A 27843-nucleotide genomic window follows, 5' to 3' on the forward strand; every position below is an offset into this window, starting at 1 on the left:
AAATTCTTCTCACCCATGTCTTAGTTCAAATATTGTATCCCCTAGAGGCCTTCACTGCCTCTCAAATTACTTATATCTCATCACCCTACCTTTCATTTTCTCATTGCACTTATTACTATCTGATATTATTCTATTGATTTGTTTGTTTTCATAATTATTGACTGCCTTTCACTAGAATATGAAGTCCATGAAAACAGCAAATATTTTCTTAATCATCACTTTATACTTAGAACCTAGAATGGCTAAAATATTTGCTGACTAAATAAATCTATTTTCTTAATAAAAACAATATATAATATAAAATATAATATTACTTGGATAACAGAATTAAAATTTTTAAGTTATATTAAATTTGTAGATTTATGTATTACATATTAAAATGTGGCTGTTACCAAAAGCATTGTTTATATTACTATTTCAATTATGTAAAAAATATATACAATCATGTGGACAAGGAAATTAGGAGACATGAAATGAATTAATACATTGGTAAGTTAATGGATGTTTTTAACCTTAAAAGTTCCCTTAAATGTTATAATATTTGTATGCTAAAATTAATGGTTATGACAATTTTTATGTGAGCATTTACAGAGATAGGTAATTTTAAAATTACCTCAATTTATGAATTCAGATTATCATGCAATGTAACTTTTACTATGTAATTGAAATTTTAATCTAGAAATTCAATACTACTAGGATAAGAATTAAAGTTTTAGTAGGCCCTTGCACCTTGTGTAAATATATAGAACTATCAAATATTCTGTTTCATTTATAAAATGGACGATAGAGGTAAGTATTGTCAACCAAGAGAATAAATGTGTAATATTTAGCTGCCTCTTTTTGCTCCTAGATTTCCTTTACCAAGTCATCCTGCTGCACCTCCTGAGCATCTTAAAGAACCTTTGGTATACATGAGGAAGGCACAGGTTGGCTATTGTTCATTTTTATTTCATTTTTACATGCTTGAGTTATGCAGAGTAAAAGGTCCTTATTGTCAGGAGTATGTATTATTCATTATGAAAGCCTTGGTAAGAACCACTAAATTGATGTTAATAGTATTCGGATATTCTCTCTTTATTTTCAGTAACCAAGGATCTTGCCTATTTAACTATAGTTATCCTAGAAAAAATTGAGTAGAAGGGAAAATATCGTTTACCATACTGGCTTGAAATTTAAAATATGATGAAAGTATTATGTGAAAATCTATTCTTCATGCCTTATGATAATAAAGGAATGAAATGTGAATGAACTTATACCCTGTTCCTATAAAATTTTGGCCTTGAAGCCAGTGTTATTCATACTGTCTTTGAAATATATTTGTTCTCACAGCAGGCTGTCACATATTAATTGTATTCTGTTACAGAACTCAGATGAACCTGCTATCAAATGGGCTGGCAAACAACTAAGAATCACTTTTAAAGGATGAAATAAAGTAATTTAAACAGAAAAACTATAAAAAGCTATTAAAATAGAAGCTCAGTACGTTCTGTCACATGCCCTAACTCTTCTAACTGCCCTTCACCTTGGCACAGCCTGGTCCACCTCTCTTTGGCACCATCCTGTCCGTAGCCTTCCTCGTGGTGCCGGCTGGGACTCTGTGACTGCCGCTGCCGGGGCGCTTCATGGGCAGCACAGTCACAGTTGACCTTCGTTCTCCAGCATAGCCTCAGAAATGGATTTTTCAAACCCTTTTAGTATGAAATATGTCAAAGATTCCTTAAAGAACTCCCGTGAACCCATGACTCAGCTTCAACAATTATCATTATAGTTCTGCTCTTGAAATTTTTCTGCTGCTTGAGTTATCACATTCCACAACAGTGGACATTAGGCAGATTTTTATTTTGCAACTTTTATTTTTATTTAAATAAATCATCAAAATTAGATGACAAAAGGAGGCAATACAAACAAAAATGTGGAGATAATTTGCAGAAATTTGTATTTCTATTTCCATGTGGTATTTTTTAGGGCTGGAAATTGGATAGTATTTACTTATTTGTCATAAAGCATGATAGTTACATGATACTAGTATGAAAGAATTGTGTGGTCTTTTGTTGTAAAGATTTAAACTCAAGAAATTAAAACTAAGAAGGTTGTGCCTAATATTTTTAGTGAAATTGAAAATTTTCAAAGGGTATAGAGAAAATATCAGTTTTAGCATAGTAGGTGTAAGAAAACAAAACACAGAGGCTGGTTTCCTATCATAACTGAAAAAAACAAATAGAGAAATAATAAGTCCATTCTTAAAGCCTACTGCTAGTTGCTGAGAATATACATGGATGATAAGTATGTACATTGTATATATATATATATATATATATATATATATATATATATATATATATATATTTTTTTTTTTATCCATTCACATCAGGGATTAGCATATTACAGCCCATGGACCAAATTCAGCCTGACACCTATTTTTATATGGCTGGCAAGCTAGGAATTTTTTTTTACATTTTTAACTGGCTGAAAAATCAAAATCAAAATAGTATCTTGTGACACAGGAAATTATATGAATTAATAAAATATGTTTTATTGGAACATAGTCACACTCATTCATTTACATATTGTCTGTGGCAGCTTTTGTAATACAGTGATAGAGGTAAGTGCTTACAATACAGACCTTATGACCTGCAAGGCCTAAAATATTTACTATCTGCTCTTTTACAGGTTTTCCAATCCATGCCCTAAATTATTCATTCTTTTAATAGCAGAGACTATGCTTTTTATCCTCAGCATCTAGCATAGTACCTAGCCCACAGAACACTCTCAGTAAATGCTTGTTGAACTAATGGATTCTTTGACCACAGTCATACTATTTACCTCCTCTACCAGTTAGTATCTGCCTATCTTTCTAGATTTGTTCTTCTTGAAACATCCAGTTCTTCAGCTCCCTATTCTCTGTGGCGGTTCTCTCCTCTTTGTGTGAAAGCTACCTAGTCTGGGTCACATGACTTCCGTTCTATCATGTTCTTTCTTGCACTTCATAATCTCTTGCTTCATCAGACTACTATTCTGTCTGCCATTGTAGTCCTTAGCCTAAGGCTACTCTATTATTTAATATTTTCTCTTCTCTCCCAAACCCTTGACTACTTCAGGGAAAAATTACACAAGTCCTGTGTTAACCATTAGTCTAGTGTAAATTCATTTACCTTTTAAAGATTCTTTTTGCTACCTGTCAGTACTTTCATTAATCTTTATTCATTACTTGCTTTCCATTTAGGTTTTTCTAAAACCTTTACATGCTTTTGTGGCCCCCAATTCTGCCTCTGTCTCACTCATTTTTAACATTTGCCGCTTACTTTAAAATATTCAGATTATGTCATACAAGCTTTCACAGCTTCCATTTTCTTTGTTGCCATATCTCTTTTTGCTCTAATCCTCTATGATCAATTATCCATCATACATTTCTTCTGTGAGATCAAATTCAACATGTTGAAAACTGATTTTATTACCTTCTTCCTAAAATAAATGTCCCTTCCTGACTTTCCTATTTTTGTTTGTAGGTTTCCATTATTTTAGTAATTTAGACTTGAGATATCTTTGATACCGGTTTTCCATATCCAAATAGTCACTAAAGCTCTATAAATTATTTCTTCCCATAGTCTTACAGTCTTTCTTTTTGTTATCAAGGCTATTGCCATAGTGATCAGAAAATGATTATGGTGATAATGCTGATAATCATTATCTTTTATTGAGTGTTTATTTCAGACAGTGTGCTTTAATTCGCATCCTTGTCTTACTCTTATACCTCCCAACTTTCAATCTATCTCTCTCCCCATCTCTTTATGTATTCTCAATATTATTAACTTTCATTAGTAAGTAGGTGAACTCTTCTAATGTGTTTCACTGCCCTTTTAACAAACCTTCAGTGACTAGCAGTTGCCTAACAAATGAAGTTTCTACTCCAAAGCTCAGCATTGAAGAATTTTTACTATCTGTGCCCAGCCTCCTCTTCCACTTTGTCAATCTTCACTGTCTTATAACTGTCTTATGTGTCCATGCAAGTGAATCATTTTGCCTTTTTCTCTTGCATCAACAACACTTCTTATAGTTTGTTTTCTTGTCTTCGAAAGCCCTTTCTGACTGCTTTACATTATGAAAATCCCATCTACTTTGTAAGGGTCAGCTCAGATGGTGTCTCTTCTTGATTACCCTTGTTGAAAGAGATCTCTCCCTCTCTTGATCTTTTATAGATCTCTATTATATTATGGCCCTTATCACAAATTGTGTTGTATTGTAGTAATTTTTGTATACATTTTACTGACTTTTGTTATCTGACTCTTGAAAGAATTAATAGTTTAAAAATATTTTTACATACCTGTTGCATCTAGTACACTGACCTTTCTGTAGCAGGAACTTAGTAAGTTTATGTTGAATTAATGGTATAGGAGTTTGCCATCTTTTCTAGCAGTTATTACAATATTTATTTAAAACATATGGCTGGGCGAAGTGGCTCACACCTGTAACCCTAGCACTCTGGGAGGCTGAGGCAGGTGGCTTGATCAAAGTCAGGAGTTCAAAAACATATTTACTGAATGCCTACTAAGTAGAAGATATTCTGCTGTGGAGATTCAGTAATAAATTAGATACAGATTCTGCCTTTAGGTAACTACATCGTTTAGTAGTTGAATAAGACTTGGACACAAGTGACTGTAATACATGGTAGAAAGTGCTGTAAAAAAAAAAAGTGCTGTGTGATTAAAGGAGGTGGCTAGGAAGTTTTATAGGAGCACTAGGAAGTAGAAGGGTACAGGTGGTTTCTTAGCAGGTGGTTCTTTGCCCTTTACAATCAAAAAGAACTTTAAAAAAATCCAGTTGGTGTTTCTTTCCCCATTTTATTCAGTAAAATGTGGGCAGAGAATATTTTGGAATTATACCATGGAAAAATTTGATTTCTTTTTTCTATTAAAGTTTTTTTTTTTTTTTTTTTTGAGACAGAGTCTCACTTTGTTTTCCCAGGCTAGAGTGAGTGCCGTGGCGTCAGCCTAGCTCACAGCAACCTCAAACTCTTGGGTTCAAGCAATCCTCCTGCCTCAGCCTCCCAAGTAGCTGGGACTACAGGCATGCGCCACCATGCCCGGCTAAGTTTTTCTATGTATATTAGTTGGCCAATTAATTTCTTTCTGTTTATGGTAGAGACGGGGTCTCACTCTTGCTTAGGCTGGTTTCGAACTCCTGACCTCAAGCAATCCACTTGCCTCAGCCTCCCAGAGTGCTAGGATTACAGGCGAGAGCCACCTCGCCTGGCTTCTGTTAAAGTTTTATGAGTTATTTTATCTTCACTTAGATTTTGATCATGTCTTAAGACTTGAGATGTAAATCAGCTCTCTGAAATTTTTGAAAAGCTAGACTGGTACTTAATTTTCTAGACTGATGAGGTTATGGGGCTTCTTATTCTGCATTAGCATTTTCTAGAGTGTTTTCTGCTGAATACTAGCCCTGAGAGATGCTCCACACAAAAGATTCCATAGACAAATAAGTTTGGGAATTTAGGCACACTGCTTTCCTCTTGATGAATCAGAATTGATTTTACTATTTTTAATAGACTTGATTTTTTTTAGAAGAGCTTTGACAATCTAATACAGAGAGTTTTCATAGATTCCATACCTAATTTCCCCTCTTATGGACATCTTACATTAGTATGGTACATTTGTTACAATTAATGATCCAATATCGATTGATATATTATTGTTAACTAAAGTCCATACTTTATTCAGATATCGTTAGTTTTTAACCTAATGTCCTTTTTCTGTTCCAGCATCTCATCTAGGATACCACATTACATTTGGTTGTCATGTTTCCTTAGGCTCCTCTTGACCATGACAGTTTTTCAGACTTTCCTTGTTTTGGGATCTTGACAGTTTTGAGAAGTACTGGTCAGGTATTTTGTAGACCATCCCTCTGTTGGCATTTATCTAATGTTTTCCTCATGATTAGGCTGGGATTTTGGGTTTTTTGGAGGAGGACCACAAAAGCGCCATTTGCATTCAGCACATCACATCAGGATACATACTATCAACATGATTTATACTGTTGATGTTGACCTCGATCACCTGGCTGAGGGAGTACTTGTGAGGTGTCTCTTTTTTCCCTTCTTTCCATACTGTCCTCTTTGGAAGGAAGTCATTATGTATAGCTCACACTTAAGGAGTAGGGAGTTATGCTCCACATTGAGGAAGTATCTTTATAAATTATTTAGAATTCTTCTACATGGAAGAATTTTCTTTTCTTTATTATTTATTTATTTATTCAATTATTTATGTTAGTGTGGACTCATGGATATTTATTTTATAATTTGATTATTAATCCAGTACTTCTTTATTTTGTTGCCTACCATTTATTTTGGCATGTTAAAGGCTTAGAAAAGTTCTACAATAAAGAAACCTGTTTAATTTTATTTAATCTACTGTTATGCAAGCTTATGTGATTATGAAACTCTATTTCCATGTGACATGTTTTGAAAAATTCTTTGCTATATCTTGCAGAGAAAATAGTATGTGAAGAAATTGATATATAGTGTTATAAATCCAAATGTATAACTTTTCTTGTGAACTAATATTGGTAAGCACATAGAGCTCTAATTATGTACCAGGTACCATTCTAGTGCTTTACATGTATCCACCCATTTAATATTTATGACAACTCTATGAGGTGAGTTACTCTTATGGTCTTAGATAGGTCTAACTTCACAAAACTAGTAAGTAGTAGAGCTTGGATTTGAACTTGGACAGTCTGGTTTCAGAATTTATACTACCTGATAATATTCAGCTTATTTCTCTCTATAGCCCAGAAATGCTCAGGCAAACTTTAAGACATACTATGTGGTTGAATTTACCCTGTTCTTTATCAATTCAGTAACCTTAGCAAAAATGAGAGTTTTGCTGATTTTACAATACTTCAGTTCTCATCCCTTTCCTAATTGGCCTTTCTGCCTTGTGTATTGTCACTCCATTTCTTAAAACTTCCACAACTTAAGGATAGAGCTTAAATTCCTTATTAAGGCTTACAAGGCTATAAGTGATCTCACCCCATTTCACTATTCCAGTCCCATTTCTTCTTGCCTTCTCACACAGTCCCTCCCCATCCTGCCACACATAAACAAATATTCTTCCTCTCTAATCATACTTGACCTCCTTTACTTATAATAGGAGAATGTTTGCTTATGCTGTCGCTTCCACCTGAAATGGCCTTCCCACAATCCTATATATTTGTAGCTAGCTTCTACACATTGTTTAGGTTAGCAGGTGAGATGATAGTTTCTTTAGGTGGGCTCTCTGACTCCCAGATCTCAGAGATGCAGGTGCTTTCCCTTTGGTGCTCTGTACTCCCCTACTCTAATACTTGGGTCGTCTGTATCATCACGTGGATTCTGTAGACTCTGTGAAGCAGGACCAGCATCTCTGTTTTCATCACTGTATCTCCAACATCTGGCACAGTCCCCATAGATACCCAATAGATATTTTTTAACATGATGAATGATTTCTCCTAATTTTGGGAGGTTAAAAAAATGAGGAACAAATTGAATTAAAAAAATGGTTAATGTACACTCCTAGAAAATATTCAGAGCCATTTACCTAGTAATTCTGATTCTAGAACCTTGTATAAAGGAAAGAATCAGAAACACAGAAATTTGTGTTTGTGATAATAGTAAAAAATTTAAAAGAACCTAAATGAACAACAGTAGAGCTTGTTTAAATATAATATGGTATTTCCAAAAAACAATGTTAAATAGACATCAAAAATAACAATTTTGAAGAAATATTAATATAATGAAATAGGAAAATATGTACATTAACATTATAACCTTATATAGAAAAAGCAAAATATAAAAATTTCATTTTAATAAATGTGTGTGTATATATACATATGTCTTAATTACACACATATATATGCAATAAAAATGTAAAAAGAAAACAAAATATTTTAACAGTTAAAATATTTTTAACAAAATATTTTAATTTATTTAATATTAAATAAATATTTAAAATAATATTTATTTTTGGTTGATGGAATTTATAGAGATTTATTATTTTATTCTTTACATATTCTGTTTTCTAAATTATCTAGATTAAATGTGTTATTTTATAATTGGAGAAGAATTACTAAAATGTTTTGCCATTAGATAGCTGGGTTAAAATTATTTTGTTTTACTTTGTTTTATTTTTAGTCAGGGTGAAGAAAATATCTTTTAATTTTATAATTTCATAAGTTTTTTTTTAACATGCTGCATGTTTAATATATATGGATTTTAAAGACTACTTTCATTGTTATAAAAAAGTAGCAATGCTATAATACTCATTTAAAAAATCTTAATACAATTGGTATTCTTTTATAAATATTTTGCTTTTCGTAACTTAGAAATTATCTTATTTATACAACCCTTGAAATCCTTTGAGTCAATACCATAGATTCCAATTATTAGGGAAACTGATTTGAAGGCAACAATAATTGTATTTAGAGAGGATGTGGGTTTGGGTAAAAGGTAAATGTTTTACTGTTTAAACATTTTTAATGTAAAAAGCCATTCATTTTCTTATTAAATAACATTTTAAAGCTTTATATTTATTTTAGAAATCTTTCGAGTAGACTATTACTTTTAATGTATTTTTTGGTGTTAAGTGTTCATTGAAATTTTAATTTAAATAATAGCACAGAAATAATTATGATTTTTCTTGAGCATTTCATTTTGAGACTTAGAGCTCATTTATTCACCTTCACATAGGAACCTGAAAAATTAAGTATCTATAAAACTGGAGCCAGAGTGGACCTGCAAGTTTTTCTAGTGCAAACTCTGGCAAGTGTTCATTTCTCATCTCCTCTTGCTCTAGGATTTCTGGAAACAAGGAGCTCACGATTTCTTTGAGTTTCACCATATTTTGATTAACTCTTTCTACTTGTGTGAAGTGTCTTTCTTATATTAAACAGTCATCTGCTCCTTGTAACTTTCACTTTCTGGTTCTCATTTTGTGCTTGGCATATAGAAGGCATTCAATATATTCAGTGAGTCAGTGAGTAAATGAAGGAATGATTGAATACCACTTAATTAAGATTAGAGTTCTTGAGGGAACTTAAAGGATGACCCAGCTTAAAAGCAGCCACTTGCTTTTTCATCTTGAATAACCCCTCATTTTCAGGAAATTCTGTTCCTGTTTCTGTTGTCTGTGGAACTGACTTCTCTGACCATTTGAGATTTCTGTGCAACTAACTTCTTCAATCATATGACTGAAGTTCTTGCAAGGAATACCTTGGAAAAGACCTCACTGCCTTGTCATAGTGTTCTAGATATGGGTCAGGAGAGGGGGAAGACATGGCCAATCACTGGGGTCACTTGTATTTAATTATTTTTAGGATTTTCAAGGAAGTGGTATGTGTTCCATTGAAAGCTAGTTTTGCTGTATCTAGCTTTCCTGTTTCCTTGCTCATTCTTTCATGTTCTTTCTATGTTTTATGACATATGGATTGATACAGCTCTTAGGAACTTTTTGCAGTCTGTCCCATATTTTTTTATGTCTGTGTTATCCTCCTCACCTCCATGACAAAAGTGATATGTTTCTTGGTGATGGGAATGCTATTTTATTTATCTTTAGTGACATGTTTAATAGATACTCAATAAACAAATGTTTGTTGAATCAATTTCTTTTCATTATTTGAAAACTCAGGTATTATACCTCATTTCCCCCTGTTCTAGCCATAAAAACTGTTTTGTTTTGTTTTGTTTTGTTTTGTTTTTTGGATTAGACATTGCTTTCCTCTTTCCTTAATTTTTAGTCATATTGTTTCTTTTGTTCTTGGTTATTTCTAAGTTCCTGCTTTAGTTGCATAGTGCAGAAAGATGATAATCAGTTCTTAATATTCTTTCTCATTCTGCTTTTATGTGTTCTTTTAAAAAAGTTTTCTCCTTCTACCATGTGAGGAAACAACCAGAAAATACCAAATCCTATGACGAAAAAGGCCCTCACTAGACACTTAAATCTACTGGTACTTTGATCTTGGACCTCCCAACCTCCAGAGCTGTGAGAAATAAATTATTTTGTTTATATGCCAAAAAAAAGTTTTCTAATTTTTAAAATAAGAGTAATGATACACATCTTGTAGGATTAATAAAGTAACATATATAAACGCATGTGAATTTCACAGTTGTGTTTTTGTTAGCTTTTCCCATTCAGAATACTTTCTTCTGATGTCTAATTTCTTTTATGTATAACTTTTTCTCTTTATATTACATTTAATGTTAAATTTAAAGTTAGTGAATTGAAATTTTTGGTACAATGGAATATCTGTTTAGGAGAACTATTATTAATCATTTTATAGAAAACTCCTGAATGAGCTATTTTTGTCAAAATAATTCTTTAAAAGATAAGTTAACATATATGTCTCAGAATATTTTGTCAAAATGTCATTACAAAAGTCATCCTTCTCTTTTGAATGGCCTTCATGTTTGGGCTTTTAGTAGGTTTTATGCTGTATTAAAATTGTATATTGCAGTCTTAAAAATATGTATAGTACAGTTGACCTTTGACCAACACGGGGGTTAGAAGCTCTGATCTTCCCCCAACCCTGTAGGCAAAAAATCCACATATAACTTTTGACTTTCAAAAACTTTACTAATAGCTTACTCTTGATCTGAAGCCTTACTGATAGCATAAACAGTTGAATAACACATATTTTTGTTATACATATTATATACTATATTCTTACAATAAAGTAAGCTAGAACAAAGAAACTGTTATTATGAAAATCATAAGGAAAAATACATTTACTGTTCATTAAGTGGAAGTGTATCATTATAAAGGTCTTCATCCGCGTCGTTGTCTTCTCATTGAGTAGGCTGAGGAAGGAGGAGGAAGAGGGTAGGTCTTTCTGTCTTATGTGGCAGAGGTGCAGCAGGTGGAAGGGGAGGCAGGAGAGGCAGGCGCACGTCATATAACTTTACAGAAATACATCATAATTTGCATTTGACGTTTTTGCTTTTTCATTTCTTTAAAAATGTTTCTACATGGTAGCAGTCTTTCTTCCACTATTTGCTTTAGTTTCAGTGCCCATATCACAGGAGGGTTCATGTTATGAAAGAAGTAAAAAATGATCTCAAATAATCAGAACTCTTCTGCCAGATTATCTAATGTCAGTTTGTTTTCTGGCACTACTTCTGCGTCTTCTTCCTCATTGCCTGGCACTGGTTCAGAAGCACTCATCTCCATCAAGTCATCTTCTGTTAATTCCTCTAGTGTGTTGTCTATTAGTTCTTGAATTTTTCTAAGATCCATATCCTGAAACTCTTCACCCCGCGCCTTTTTTTTGCCATATCCACAATCTCTTTCATGATTTTCTTGATTGGCTCTTTTCTAAATCCCGTGAAATCATGCGTAGCATCTGTGAACTGTTTTCTCCAGAAGGAACTCATTGTGTTAGATAGATGGCTTTCATGCTTTTTCGATAACAACAATGGCATCTTCAGTGGTGTGATCCTTCTAGACTTTGATGGTGTTCTCTATTTTGGGGTTCTTTTCCATACTGTTGACAATCCTTTCCACAGAATACCATGTGTAATGAGCCTTAAAGGTCCTTATCACATACTGATCTAGAGGCTGAATTAGAGACATTGTGTTTAGGGGCAAGTAGACCACTTTAGTGCTTTCAGTGTTGGACTAATGGGGTTCTGGGTGGCCAGAGGCATTATCCAATATCAAAAGAACTTTAAAAGGCAGTCTTTTACTAGCAAGGTACTTCCTGACTTCAGGGACAAAACATTGATGGAACTGATCCAGAAAAAGAGTTCTCATTGTCCAGACCTTCTTGCTGTACAACCAAAAGACTAGCTGGCAGCTGGTGTTTATTTTTTCCCTTCAAGGGTCAGGGGTTAGCAGCTTTATAGATAGGGGCAGTCCTGATCATAGACCCACTTGCACTTGCACAAAACAGTAGAGTTACCCTATCCTGTCCCTTCTTGCCTTAAATCCTAGTACTTACTTCCCTTCCTTACTAATAAATGTCCTTTGCGGCATGATTTTCTTAATGGCGTCTGGGAAGTTGTCTACAGCCTGTTTGTTGGCACAAGCTGTTTCTCCTGCTATCTTGACATTTTTTAAGCCAAACCTCTTTCTAAAATTATTTAACCATCTTTTGGTGGCACTGAATTTTCCAGCTTTAGATCCTTCCTTCCTTTTGCTTTAAATTGTCATATAATGACTTTGCTTTTTCTTGAATCATGTTAGAGTCTATTGATATGCCTTTTTCTCATAGCAATCCTACGCCCACATAAAAGCTGCATTTTCAGTACTAGATAAAAAGGTACTTCACAAAAAGTGCAGAGTTTTCATGCCTTCTGGCACAGATACATCAGTGGGTTCATGAATTTCCTTTTCTTTTTTCTACAATGGTCCTTAGGCTGGATTCATTTGTCTTGAAATGGCCGGCAGCCACAGCTTCAGACATCCATCTGTGGTACTCATCAAGCAATTCAACTTTCTCTTGTAATGTCATGACTTCGATTCTTCGGAGCACTTCCAGCATCACTACTGGCACATTGTGTGGGTCCCATGGTGATTCAGGGTTTACAGTATGGCACCTAACATGATGAAAAATACATGAAAACTACTAAAGATCACTTTTTACTATAACACGCAATTTATTGGAGAGACGAACTGCTCATGTGGAGATGATTAGCTTCACATGATTTTTTTTTTTTTTTTTTTTTGAGACAGAGTCTCCCTCTGTTGCCCAGGCTACAGTGCCATGGTGTCAGCCTAGCTCACAGCAGCCTCAAACTCCTGGGCTCAGGCGATCCTCCTGTCTCAGCCTCCTGAGTAGCTGGGACTGCAGGCATGCGCCACCATGCCCGGCTCATATTTTTCTGTATATATTTTTAGTTGGCCAATTAATTTCTTTCTATTTTTAGTAAGGATGGGTTCTCGCTCTTGCTCAGGCTGGTTTCAAACTCCTGACCTTGAGCAATCCTCCTCTCTTGGCCTCCCAGAATACTAGGATTACAGGTGTGAACCACTGCACCAGGTCTTCACATGTTGTTTTAAGCTGATCATGGCAACGCTCAAGCTCACTGCAATAGCAGTAGGAGGTCACTGTGAACAGTAGTTATAGTAGTACAGTATGTACTGCAGTTAAATTTTACAGTTATGGTTTAATACTGCATGTTTACATTTGATTACATTTCTCTTGACTCTGAATGGCACTATGTATGGTCTGTGTGTGTGTAAATTTTGATAATTTTTTATTATAGATTTATGTATATTTTACGGTAGGAAATGATAAAATTGAACTACTAGTATCTATATATATTTTATGCATTCATGACATACCTAACTGTTCTTTAATTTTTTTATGTATATTTCCTTGGCTTCATGGTTCATCAGTGAGTTTTTTCAAATTGTTGCAAATCCCCAGAAATTTTCCAATATATTTAGTAAGAAAAATTTGTGTATAAGGGGATCTGCACAGTTCAAGCCTCTGTTTTTCTTTTTGAGACACAGTCTCACTCCGTTGCCCGGGCTAGAGTGCCGTGGCATCACAGCAACCTCAAACTCCTGAACTCCTCCTGCCTCAGCCTCCTGAGTAGCTGGGACTGCAGGCATGCGCCACCATGCCTGGCTAATTTTTTCAATATATTTTTAGTTGGCCAATTAATTTGTTTCTATTTTTAGTAGAGACTGGGTCTCGCTCTTGCTCAGGCTGGTTTGGAACTCCTGACCTTGAGCGATCCTCCCGCCTTGGCCTCCCAGAGTGTTAGGATTACAGGCGTGAGCCACCGCGCCAGGCCAAGCCTCTGTTTTTCAAAGGTCAAGTTTGTTATGAGCCACACATTGGTTTCTATTGTAACTTTAATTTTGTTTTTATGTCTGAGAGTTATTCTTTTTATCAATTCTAAAGCCATTTTCATGAGTGATTGAAAATGAGAATATTTGTAATCATAATTTAATAGTTAACAATTTGGTTCCTTATATAATAGAATAAATAATAAAAATTGAGGTATTGGATTTTTAGTATTTATATAAATTGTATTTTTATTATAATGATTAATTAGAAGTAAGGGTTTTTTGTTTGTTTGTTTGTTAAATAAGCTTTTTCTCACCTGTTCCCTTCAGAGTTTGGAGTAGAGGAAGCAGGTAACAGAAGGCTTATTAGAGGAAATGATATTTAAACTGAGATCTGAAACATGAATAAGATTTATCCAAATAAAATAGGCATAGGGATGTTGGGGATGAAAGATAGGTTGTATTGTTATAATTAGTGTTTGATCATTAACAAGCTCCCCAAATAAGGCATACCAAATAAGTCTTGGATCTTTTTATAGTAAAAGAAGATAATTGAAAATAAGCCATTAAATGGAGTTAGTTTGCGGGCTATTTCATGTAATTTATTGAGAGTATTCTTTTATTCTTGAAAATCTATTTCTGAATATTTAGTAAATTAAACCTTATACATTTCATACAGCTGTGTATTTCTCCTACAGATGAATTTTTTTGTTTATTCATTGCTTACGCCATTGTATTAAAATTTTTAAAAATACTTGCAACATTACTTAAGAGTAGAAATCTGTTCAGTTATTGAGCATTTATTATGTCTAGACAAAGGGTGATGATATGTGCCATGGTAGGTGAAGGACAGGGTGCTGTGAGAACCCATAAGCAAAGGCACCTAATGCTATCTGGGGTGGGGGACCAGGTGAGAATATTTAATGGAGGGGAAGGGCTATTTAAGCTGACACTTTAAAAGGTGAATAAGATTTATTTAGAGTAGAAATAAAAATGTTGAGGGTGGGAGTAGAGTATGGAGAGCATATTCTAATTATATAAAGAAAATAATATATTTAAATATGTGTGTTAAAGATGCTATGAATAGTGATAGCTATAAATTAAGAGCCACTAGTTATTGAAGGATTATTATTATCCTATTATGCTTCTGTTTGAAGCAGTTTACATGCATTAACATCTTTAATCTTTATAATACCCATATAAAAGAACTGTTATTCTGCTTTCATTAATTGATTATAACTGTTCCTTATGAGTAATGTAATATATAGTTCTCTTTTTCTCCTCATTAGGTCTGAATTTTGTAACTTTGGCATTATTTTATTTTGGTTTCAATTAGCTGGAAGTGGCCTGTAGTCATATTTACAAAAAAAAAAATTATATGACATTTTAGCTTGAAATTAAAAAGAATAGTATATTCAAATATGTTATATATGGATAATCAAACCTGTAACTGTCAAAATTAATTTTTAAATTTCTAGTTTATAAGAAATAGAGAGGGTAGACAAGAAGGTAATCAATACTGTGAAAAATAGTAGGACAAATCCAGATTGTGACACATTCTAAAGATAACTGGCCTGGACTCTTCAAAAAACTCAGTATAGGCCATGCATGGTGGCTTACACCTGTAATCCTAGCACTCTGGGAGGCCAAGGCGGGTGGATCATTTGAGCTCAGGAGTTTGAGACCAGCCTGAGCAAAAGTGGGACCCCGTCTCTACTAAAAAATAGTGAAAATTAGCCGGGCATGGTGGCACATGCCTGTAGTCCCACCTACTTGGGAGGCTGAGGCAGGAGGATTGCCTGAGTCCAGGAGTTTGAGGTTACTGTGAACTAGGCTGATGCCATGGTACTCTAACCCCAGGCAACAGAGTGAGACTCTGTGTCAAAAAAAAAATAATAATAATAATTAAATAAATTAAAAAGTCAATATGATGAAAAAGAAAAAAACAGAGATTCTAGATTAAATTGCACTGAGAGAGACATAACAACCAAATGTAATGTAATGCATGAATTTCAAATGGATCCTGGATTTTAAAAAGAAATACTATAAAAGATATTTAGGGGACAACTGGAAAAATTTGAATATGGGCTACATATTATATGATATTATAAAATATTATTAATTTTCTTAAGTGTGATAATGGTACTGTGGTATGTAGGAGAAGGTCTTTATTCTAAGAATATGCATGCTGAAGTATTTAAGGGTAAAATGTTATGCTTGGAAAAATTATATTATAATTTCTGTACATTTTTATTTTTTATTATGCCATTAATGGGATTCAAGTATTTATAAAGTATTTATTAAGTATCAAATATTTATAAAATACTTGAATGTAATTTACCTTTTATTATCTGCTATTTTTCTATATAATGTTTATTATCATATGACTTTTGATTTATTTCTTTATCTATCTTCATTCCTATCCTCAACTGAAATGTCAATTCTTTGAGGACTGAGACTTTCTGTTATTCATTGCTTACTTTACAGCACTAAGGATAGTATCTGGCACATAGTAGGCAATAATCAATATTTGTTGAGTGAACAAATGAATAAGGATAACCAATCTCAATCAGCTTTACCATTTCTGTATAACTCATAATATCTTTAGTATTTTTTATTAGTTTCAGTATTGTTACCCAGAAACAGTAATAGATTGTTACTTATGTTTCAGGGAAGTTGGGAAAAAAGAATTTTGAAGAGTTTAAATAGTATGTGCACTGAACTGAGTATCCCATTGGCACGAAAGGTATTTTTAACATCTTTCTGTTTAAGTATATTATTGCGAATCAAGTACTAGAAAGTATCTTGCCGTTATGTAAGTGTTAGCCACATTTTTTAAACTAGTGTATCAACTTGTTTTAAAATAAAAATCTGTAAAAGGCCAATTATGTGAGTGTATTCTACATAGATTTCTGTCACATGTGCTATAATGATTATTGTAACAAACTATGTCTTTGAAAATAGAAATATAGAATTTATAGTATAAATTTAGACATTTGGCTATAAATATTATGAGTACATTTTAAAGATTTTAATTACATTTGGTCTTCTTTTTATCTAATTAGCACAATAGCCATATTCCTTGAATCAGAGATGGTGTTCAAACATCCTATGATCTTGTAATAGGCAATATGGTACCATCTTTTAGTATTAACATAGGGAACAAAAAGAATAATTTTTCATCTCTGTAGAGCTGGAATTCTATTTAGAACTAATACTCAACATTTGTCTGTCACTCTGGGCATTGAGAGGGAGAGACAGGAAAGGAAAGAAAAACCGGTTGAGAAATGTTCTAGATTCTTTATAGCTGCTCACAAATAGTAAAGAGCCAGTTTTCTTTCATGTCATTCTCCCCATCTACTATTTATTCTTTCCTGTCAGACAGGATTGAGGGGATATACTTTGGATAATATCCAAGGACAAATCTCTGAAGCCACCTAAAGGATGGTGTAAAACAAGGATAAATTTATATGAAAAACTGTCTAAATATGTAGTATTATGTAATATACTGTCTTTCATATAGGAAGATGATGCTACTGACTCACAGTCACACTCTCTTGGCCAGTCCCCCTTGTGATGCATTTCTGAGATTTCTGGATGGGGTAAGAGATGTAGTATGTGGCTGAGGAGCAGTTTTTCTTTGTGACATTTACTGGCCAGTACAGATCATTTACTTTTTTTTCTTGGACTCATTAGCTCCATATTCTAACTGAGCCATTGAGACTAGATATAATGTACTAGTTAAATAATAATAATGATTTAAGTGTAATTCCCCAAAACATTTACCATGTTTAGTGAAATTATTTTTCCTTAAATGGCAGTTTATTTAAACCTTTAAATAAGTTATTGATTCTTGTTTTTTAGCTGCATTGCTAAACTTCAAAAAAATGAAACCCATTTTAAAATTAACTTTTTTAGAGGCCAGTTGGAGAACAAAAAGAACTTCTTAATAAATGGAATGAAATGGGAACTGATGAACCAGGTATGTGAAGAACTTTTTAAAAATGTAATAGTGAAAAAAGAATTGCCTTCTTACCTATGAATCCAAAATAACATAATTAACAATTCTTTTGGAAGGATAGCAACTATCTCTGCCCACTAATTTTCTGTCATCTGTTTTGTTTGCTTAACCTTCTATTTTGCAGTTTAAGAATTCCTGATTTTGGTGTATGTTATCTGTTATTTTGAGAATATTTAGATCATTTATCTCTTTCTAAAGCAGAATTATAGAACATTTTTATAAAAGAGTAAATTAAATTTATTCAGTGGATTTTTGAGACTTATAATTATGGTAAATATTTTATAAGCTTTTTTATATTGAGTTGTTAAAATAGGTTAAATGTTGAAAAATAAGTTTCAAGACTTTAAAAATTTATTTTAGTTCATTTTAATATTTAAAATCTAGTCAATTTATAAATATATTATGAGTAACAACTATATTTCATTTACTATGTTATAGATACCTATAATTGTATAGATAGATATGTATATAACCCCTCTTTTCCTCTCATTCACTACTGCTTAAAAAAAATGTATGAGGGACTAGTCAGGAAATAAGAGACATAATAGAGGAAGCAGTGGGTTATTGGAGTTCAAAAGGGAGACCAGTTTAATACAACAAGAGTAATTCACTAAGAATGCATTGTTCGTATTCTAAGTACTTTGAGAATTCTCATGTAGAACCTTTACATTACATTGACATTGGCCAATTCAGTTATAAATAATTTACTACAATTTATAAATATGATACTCACAATTTCTTCTAGAATATGTCATCTAGTATGTTAAGGAGAGAGATTGTTTTTTCATTTTTATGGTCCCAATAGTTAACATAATATATGACAAATAATCAATACTCAGCAATGTTTGAATTAACCTATCTGCATGGCAACATATGAAAGAATCAGAAACATTTATTATTAATAAGACTTCATATAATGTTATTAACTGAAATTTTGTTTTAATTTGTCTTATTATAGATTTAAGCCTTTTCAGACCTGTTTATGCACCTAAGGATTTTCTTGAGGTAGGTTCTATTGGATAAATAAATATACATGTATTAATATTAGTGAAGGAACAATTTGAAAGAAATGATGATGCAAGAATATCTCCATGCAGAGAGATCACCATGGAAAAAGCCTTAGAGCTTTTGAAGCAGTGGAATGACATGATCAGATCTATATTTGGAAATTGCTCTTGAAAAATATATTGGAATATGGAAAGTTTAGGGTCAGGTAAATCAATTGGGAAGATTTTGATTAAAAAATGGTGACTGTAAATCATGCCTGCTTCCTAGCACATATTCAGGAAAACTTTTTCTTTTTTATTCTCCGCCCTCTCTCCCTTCCCCCAGTAGTTCAGGCAACACATATGAGGTTCTGAACTAAGAAGAACAGCACTGGAAATGGAAAGAATTTGGCAGATTTGAGGGAGATTTTTAAATAGGATTTGGGAACTGATTAGATTTAGGGACTATGAGAAAAAGAAAAGATAATGATAGCCTTCAAGTATCTAGATTGGGTGTTGGGCAGAGGTTATTTGCCCTTGAGATAGAGAATATAGGAGGAGGTCTATTAGTGAGATGAAGAGCTTAGTTTGAGAGGCATATTAAACATTCAAGTAGAACTCTTTAGTAGGTACTTGGAACTCTATTTTAATTCAACTATTTTTTATTCTCCTCTTTGTCTTAGACCTTACATGTAATCCTGTCAGCTTTACCTTCAAAATATATCCAGAATATATCCATCCACTTTTTATCACCACCACTGCTGTGTCCAAGCTACCGTCATCTCTTGTTTGGATTAGCCTCCTAACTGGTCTTCCTACTTCTACTTTTGCCCACCTAGAATCTGTTCTTAGCACAGCTTCCAGAGTGAGGCCTTTAAATGCAAATAAGGATAAGCCACTCTTTTGGTATTCAGTGACTTACTATGTCATTCTGTAATACTTAAAAGTCAGTCATGACAGTGGCCTAAAACACCCCATTTGATTTGACACTGCTTTATTTCTGAGGTCACCTATTATTTTTCCTCCCAATTGTCCTTCTCCAGCCACGTTAGCCTCCCTGCTTTCCCCTGGCTTCCTCCCAGGTAGAGGGTCTTTGCTCTTTGTTTTCTCTGCTTGCAATGATTTTTACCCAATTCTCTGCCTGTTCATTCCCTCACTCTTCATGTCTTTGCTTAAATGTCACCTTCTCAGCAAAGCCTTTCCTGGTCCTCCTGCTTGGAACTCCTTATACCCCTTTTCACCTTTGTTTTTCTCCACAGCATTTATATTACGTGTTTAATGTACTGTTAATTCATTTTGCTTATTCCTGCTTTCTTTCATTACAATGGAATCTGCACAGGGGCAGGAGTTTTTCATTCTGTTTTGTTCACTGCTGCAACTATTACAGAGTCAGATAACTGATAACACTCACAAGACTTCACAGGGTACATCCACATAAGGCATTCTTTCAGCAAAAGAAAGCAAGCAGATGCAAGCACATAGAGATCTATACTTCCAGCAGAGCTCCCTGGGCTCTTTCTCAGTTGGACAGGAGGTGCTTCATTTCTGAGTTATAACTATCAAGATAATGTAAGATATCTAGGTCTAGGGAACCAAGGCACAACTTTTTTAGGGGTCTTTTATACTCTCATTGGTTAAATCAAAATCAAACCACCAAAGTGTACATTTTCAATAAACAATGTAAACAAATCTACATTGAATGCCTCCAGGGGAATTTTGGACATTAAGTAGCACATTATAAATGACTAGTTAGTATATGTCACCGCATCTTGGCCATGGGTCACTACCAGACTTCCAGGTATCTCTGGAATTAAGCATAGTGTTACCATGAACCAGTTGTAAATTAATCCTAACCTTAACTGCTCTGTCTCCAACAGGTAAAACAAGGCTTAGCACATAGCTGCTCAATAAGTATTTATAGAATGAATGAGTGCATGAATGAATGAATGTTTCATATTTTATTGTTATCTATTTTCTGAACCTGTTGTCTCTGATACCAATTTTGTCAGAGTAAAATTTTGATAGAAATTATCATATTTTAGGTCTTTTGAAGTTATAAATAGTTTCCTTTTAACTTTAAAGAGTCATTAGTAAGAAACTACCTTTATGATATTGGCATTATTTCTCTTAGCTTATTAAAAGTTTCTCTCAAATGCTTCCCTTGAGTAGCACTTAAGGGCTGAAATTTCATATGATTTTTATGTTTTCTCTTTAGTAGCTTATAATAATCTGCTTCCTTGAGGACAGTTGCTGAATTGATCCTTTTATTACTCTCTGAGATTTTCTCCTTTAATTTAAGAACATTTTCTATAATTATTTTCTTAGTTATAGTTTCTACATTTCTAATATTTTCTCTTTTTTTTAACCCATGTATTTACAATTTCTTCTTCTTTTTCTATTTTCTGTTTGTGAGTTTCCCATCCAGTATGATCCCTTATTTATGTAATTAGACTAAATTGTGTTGTTCTATATTAGTCTACATTTAACATTGTTGATTCTTTGCTAAATCTTTTATTTTTTAAAACAAACACCATTGATGTTTTTAGTTTCAATATAGTGTTTGCAATTTTAGGAAACTCTTTTGGTATTATAGCACACTACATTTTATCTGCCATTAGTTATCAGTTTATTAATGCTGTCTTCAGATATGATAGTGTTTCTGTCATTATAATCTCCTCCACTGGATTCTTAATAGTTTCTTTCCCTCAAGAGTTTCAATTAAAAATATTTTTAAGTTCTGGCAGGGCGCAGTGGCTCATGCCTGTAATCTCAGCACTCTGGGAGACTGAGGTGGGCGGATTGTTTGAGCTCAGGAGTTTGAGACCAGCTTAAGCAAGAGTGAGACCCCGTCTCTACCAAAAATAGAAAGAAATTAATTGGCCAACTAAAAATATACATAGAAAAAAAATTAGCTGGGCGTGGTGGCACATGCCTGTAGTCCCAGCTACTCGGAAGGCTGAGGCAGGAGGATCACTTGAGCCCAGGAGTTTGAGGTTGCTGTGAGTGAGGTTGATGCCACGGCACTCTAGCCCAGGCAACAGAGTGAGACTCTGTCTCAAAAAAAAAAAAAAAAAAAATTTAACTTCTTTTTATTTTTTCCAGAAAAAATGCATGTTGTTAGAAAATTAAGAAAACATGCTTGAGAGTAAAATTTAAAATGAAATTACCTACAATATCATCACACAGCAATAACTACTATCATTACTACACTTTTAAAACTAATAATATATTGTGAACATTTTTCATGTCATTACCTATATTAATTAAGGCCCATTATAACTGTATTTTATTATATGAAATAGCCATAATTTAAGTAATTCCCTCTTGAGATATTTCAGCTGTTTCATATTTTTTCAGTATAAGTAGTACTTCATTAACATTCTTTCTGCACTATCTTGCAAACATATTTAACTAGTTTTTTGGAATTATATTCTATATTCATACATATAGATGTGAGATTCCCACATTAAATGATATATAAATATCTAAGTTGTTTTTTATCTGCTTATTTTAAAAAATGATATAAATGGTCTTTTTAGTTCGGCATCTGAATATTTTTTCCTTGTGGATTTGGTTTAGATGAGATGCCCTGCAGTGTTACTCTGCCTTCTTTCTAAAACCTTTGTCAATTTCTGTTTTTTAAATGTGTTAGAGTTGGTTGCAAAATTTTTCCTAATAAATATTGTAATTAAGCAATTTTTTCTATCACCTTCTCTTATAAAATATTATAATCAAGAAAGTTTTATTTTTTCTAACCATCAGAAAATTTTATTTCTAACTAAATTCTTAACTTTTTAGAGTTTTATCTGGTAGAACATTAGTTGGAATGTTAAAACCATCCTAATTAAAAGCATGTTTATGGTATTATATTTTAACATTTGAATACAATTTTATACTATTTTAGAATGTAATTAAAGTATATGCATAATCCCAAATAGTTATTAATTTTGTGGTGATAAACCAAGAAATCACTACTAATTTTGTAAGTGTAAACATCCTATAAGGAAACTAATCAGTTTTGTTGGATTTGTTTTTAAAGGTATTAATTAATCTTCGCAACCCAAATTATGAAAATGGTGATTCTCTTAGTTTCAGGACTCATTTGGGTTTAATCCAAGTTCCTCTGAAAGTAAAAGACATCCCTGAATTGGTAAGTATGGACATTTTAAAATAAATTAACATATTTTAGAAGACAGCCATTAGAAAAAATGTTCTAGTACAGTATGTATCTAAAGCAATAGGGTAATCTACTTATTATACAAATTAGTAAAGTGACATTTATTTTTCATTTCAAATATGTATATATAGAGAACAAGTTGTTTTGCTAATAGAACTAAAAATGAGCTTGTGAAGACCTGTAAATGCTTTTGCTTAGTCTTCATTTTAATAAACAGCTATCTCATAAAAAGATTTATGAGATAGCATGTTGGGATTCAGGTGCCTGCTGTATGGCTATAAAACTGAAACAAATTGTGAGTTTTATAAAATTATTTTTAAGAAAGCACATTTTATTTAATTCAGCCAGCTTTTATGGAGCTCATAACATGGTGAGTCACTGAGGAAGATGGGGAAAATAAGAATGAATTAGAGACTGTGTTTGCTCTGGAGATCATCACATTTTGGTGAGGAAGTCAGTTTTAAAATGAAAGGTGGGGAGATTTCCTAATGGTGGAGTTGAGAAATTATGACTCCTTTTTCTTTTTAAAGTGACCCTAAAACAGTAAAGAGCACAGAAATGTAAATATTGTCTTTGGTGAAACTAGGAAGCGACTTACAACTCTGAGCTTTACTGTATTAAGACAGATGGCTGTGATAAATGATTTAAACAGGGGAGAAGGTCAAACCTAAATACCTGTAGAAGATGGGAAGTATGGATGAGAAGTGTGCCAATAATTAATTATCTTTCAGTTCCAAATCCTTCTTCTCTTGCTTTCTCCTTTATTATATAAAACTAGAGCTGGACTTAAAAACATATCTCCTTTGACAGCTGGCTTGATGTTAGTTAGGTTTGCCAATAGAAGGTTCTGGAGGCCATAGCAGGAAGAAGGGGCTTCACTTGTGGTTTCTGTGTGTAGGAACCATCAGATCAGCATGCAGGAGGCTCAGTAACACTCACCTCAGCAGCCCTCAGCAGCCCAGCTATAGCCTGCTGCTTTTTAAATTTTATTTTATTATTATTATTATTTTGGAGACAGAGTCTTACTTTGTTGCCCAGTTAGAGTACCGTGGCATAAGCCTAGCTCATAGCAACCTCAAACTCTGGGCTCAAGCAATCCTGCTGCCTCAGCCTCCCAAGTAGCTAGGACTACGGGCATGCGCCACCATGCCCAGCTAATTTATATATATATATTTATTTATTTATTTTTATTTTTATTTTTTAGTTGTCCAGCTAATTTCTTTCTATTTGTTTAGTAGAGACTGGGTCCCGCTCTTGTTCAGGCTGGTCTCAAACTCCTGAGCTGAAATGATCTGCCCACCTTGGCCTCCCAGAGTGCTAGGATTATAGGCGTGAGCCACCACGCCCCACCTATAACCTGCTTCTTTTGACAAGTTTTTCACTACCTTTTGTCTACATGTTACGGCATCTTGCTCTTGCTTGGGCTGTTTTCAAATACCTACCCTCAAGCGACCCTCCTGCCTCAGCCTCCCAAAGTGATAGGATTACAGGTGTGAGCCTGGCCTTTCCATAGAGGTTTGAATCTCAGCCTTAAGGGCTGAGAGAGTTCTGAGTTCTTTGTTTCTTTGTTCAGTCTCCTTTAGCCTAGAAATCATAGATGCTTTCTTTGTTTGCTTCTTCTATTTTTCCCTGTTCACATTTCTGACATAGTTTCTATTTCTTGACTAGACACTGACAGATACAAGAAGCAAGATGATTTTCTACATAGAACATTAGAAATGCTTACAATTGGAGACACTGCATGTCACAGAAGGCCGTGGTGAGCCACAGGTCTGAAAATGGAGATTATGGGGACGTCTGTATCAGGAGGAGTTAGACTCCCAGAGTCCCATTGCCACACACACTCTGATGACTCCTCCCCCACAGGAGACAAGACATATATTCACTAGAAATACAGAGTCAGAGAAGCTGTGCACTCAGAGACCTCAGACAGAGAGCAGGTATGAGGTATTGAAAACAGAGGGATTAAGTGAAAGCCTGCTGAATAGTGAGACTCCTACTCTTATCCCTCCACCTCCACTGTGCCTTCCCCAGCCTCTACCCTCTCCTCCTTACTCTCTACCAACTGTAGAATGCCAGAGACAAGACTAATAGGGATTTGGAGAACCCTTGCAAAAAAGAGAGCTGGCTGGCTATGAAAGTGCCTCACAGGGAAGCCCACCACACTCTATGCCCAGTTCTTACAGACAGAGCTTCCAGTCAGTTTTTTATTGCCTCATTCCTAAACATGAATGACCAACCTAGGATCCCCAGAAATTTGAACTCTTCCAATGTGAAAGGCAGAGGCCAAAACTAAAGCCAACCCTACTCCCAAACAAACAAACAAAAACAAGAAGAAATAGCCAATTTAGGAAATAACCACTAATAGGTGTTTCTGGTTTGGATTTGTATTCGCTTCACAGGATACAATAGAACATAACCTGGCACTAGGTTCACTTAGATTTGTAGACTGATATAGGACATAAAACAGCATGTCAGTATACCCGCATGCCATTATCAGGTAGAGGATCACTAGGAGTTCTTACAACCATCCAGATTCTACTTCACAAGCATCACAAGGAATGCATACAAATGGAAGCGACAAGGTCACATAGGCACAACATGGGGAAGTCTCATACACAATAGAAGCCATTTCTTGCAATACATGTGAGCATGTCTTCTAAGATCTGTCAAAAGACACCACACAAGATAGCTAAGGCTTGTGTTTCCCAGTTTATAGTCCATTCACAGTTGTCTATTTTAGATGTAATTTACCAATCAAAAGTCATATTTTTTGTAAATACATTGCTTAGTAATACAGCTGGCATTCCTCTTAGCATTTTTTGTGATCCAGTACATTTTTAGGGCAACAGTGATGGGAGAAGGTAAACCCAAGATTGTCTTCACCTGGACACGTTAACAATGTCTTTCCAAAATAAGACTTTAAAGAAACTATTAATATCCTCAGAAATATAAAAGAAGATATTACTCATGGAACAAGAACAGAATTTCATTAAAATAACAAAACATTAGAGAATGAAAAAGGGGTTTTTGGATCAAGAATATGGTATGCAAAAAAATATCAGTAGAAGAGTTGAAAACAAAGGTGAGGAATCTTGATCAGAAGATAAAGCAAAAATCTAGAGAGATGAAAAATAGGAGGGAAAAGATTTTTTAAATTAGAAGATCAATCCAGGGAGACTAACATCTGACCAGTAAGAGTACCAGAAACAGAAAACAGAGGGAATAAAATTATTCAATTTCCAAGAACTGAAAGACATGGATCTCCAATATGAAAAGCCTCAGCATGTACCCAATGCCATGGAATGAAAGATCCATACTAATGTACTTAAAAACGAGAAAACTAAAAACTTTTTGTAAAAGAAAAGCAAGGTATATACAGGGTGTCAGGAATCAGAGTGGCATCTGACTCTCAGTAGCAAGACTGGAAGTAAAAAGATTTTGAAGTAATGCCTTTAAAAATCTGAATGATTTCAAGCCTAGAATTCTACATGTAACCAACAGTCAATCAAATGTGAAGGTGGAGTAGACATTTTCTGATGTACGTGCTCTAAAATATTTACTGTTATTCAGAGAACTGCTGGTAGAAATACTTCAAACAAGGTCATAAATAAAAAGCAAAATATGGAACCCAGGAAACAGGATTCCAACCAAAGACAAGGAGAATTTCTAGAAATGACAGTGAAGAGAAGTTCCAGGGCAGCAGCACTAGAGCACAACAATGCCAGATTGGAGCAGAAGGTTGGAAGGTTCCAGGAGGAATGCATGCAAGAAAAACACCAAAATATGGATGATCTCACAGGCTTGACCACATGCAAAATTATTTGGAGAAGGGTCTTTTCACAGTTGTTAAAGGGTGTAGGAAGAGGAGGTGAATGATTAGAGAAAATTATATAAATGCAAAAATGGTTTAATTATGATAATGTGGAAAAAAGTATAAGAAAGGAACATATGTATGAATACCACATGGCACACTGGTGAATAATATTTACGTAGTCACAATAATGCAAATTATTAGTATGGATTTAATTAAGAATCGATATATAATTATATTGAGATAATGGAAGGAGGGTAAGAGAACGTACATAGCTAAAATCCTCATTTACCATATAAAAATCAATAGATGATATCTGAAATTGGTGAATTAAAAATAGCAATATACGCTTGGAAAAAAGAGATAAAAAATTTAAAGTGATTGTTCCTCGGTAGAGGGCCAATTATGATTATATGTTTGAGTGTGTGTTAGGGAGGAGTGTATAAGATAGGGAACTTTTATTGTTAAAAGTTTTTAGCTGATTTGATTTCTCAGACTATTTGCTACATGTAGAGGTAGTATCATATGATGGTTAGGGATGATACTCTGAAGTCAGCCAGCCTGAGTTTAAATTCTGCCTCTGCCACTTACTAGCTGTGTAACATTGGGCAAGTTATTGGTCTTCTTTAAGGCTTAGTTTTCTCATCTATAAAGTAGGGATAATAATAATTTACAGCAACATTATGTAGATCAAATAAGATATATGATATGGGTTGAATTATGTCTACCCAGAAGATATGTTGAAATCCTAACCTCCAGTACCTATGAATGTGATCATCTTTGGAAATAAGGTCTTTGCAGGTGGAATTAGGTTAAGATGAGATCTTACTGAAGTAGGGAAGGCCCTAATATGACTGGTATCTTTATAAGAAGAGGAGAAGAGACACACAAGAGAGCTACCCAGGAGAATCCATATGCCCATGGAGGCAGAGATTGCAGTAATGCATCTACAAGCCAACAATCACCAAGGATTGCTGGCAACACCAGAAGCTAAAAGAAGAATGTGGAACAGATTGTCCCTAACAGCATTTAAGGGAGAGCATGTCTTGCTGTCACCTCGATTTTAGACATCTAAC

The 27843-nt window shown here is 34.0% G+C and overlaps 1 protein-coding gene across 5 annotated transcripts in view; it reads left to right on the forward strand.

Moving 5' to 3' along the window:
* Window positions 1–27843, forward strand: part of TBC1D19 (TBC1 domain family member 19) — a 130243-nt gene that overhangs the window by 24768 nt on the left and 77632 nt on the right. For 4 of the 5 annotated variants that reach the window (XM_020286307.2, XM_076001156.1, XM_020286305.2 and 1 more), the window contains 5 exons: window positions 851–926; window positions 16441–16515; window positions 17688–17751; window positions 18749–18795; window positions 22816–22926. In XM_020286307.2, the coding sequence (XP_020141896.1) occupies window positions 851–926; window positions 16441–16515; window positions 17688–17751; window positions 18749–18795; window positions 22816–22926 (373 nt within the window). Of the gene's footprint in view, window positions 1–850; window positions 927–16440; window positions 16516–17292; window positions 17372–17687; window positions 17752–18748; window positions 18796–22815; window positions 22927–27843 lie in introns of those variants that run through there. The other variant, XM_020286306.1, reaches the window with a different exon arrangement.

This window comes from Microcebus murinus, chromosome 3, assembly GCF_040939455.1.
Source record: "Microcebus murinus isolate Inina chromosome 3, M.murinus_Inina_mat1.0, whole genome shotgun sequence".
Classification (NCBI taxonomy): domain Eukaryota; kingdom Metazoa; phylum Chordata; class Mammalia; order Primates; family Cheirogaleidae; genus Microcebus; species Microcebus murinus.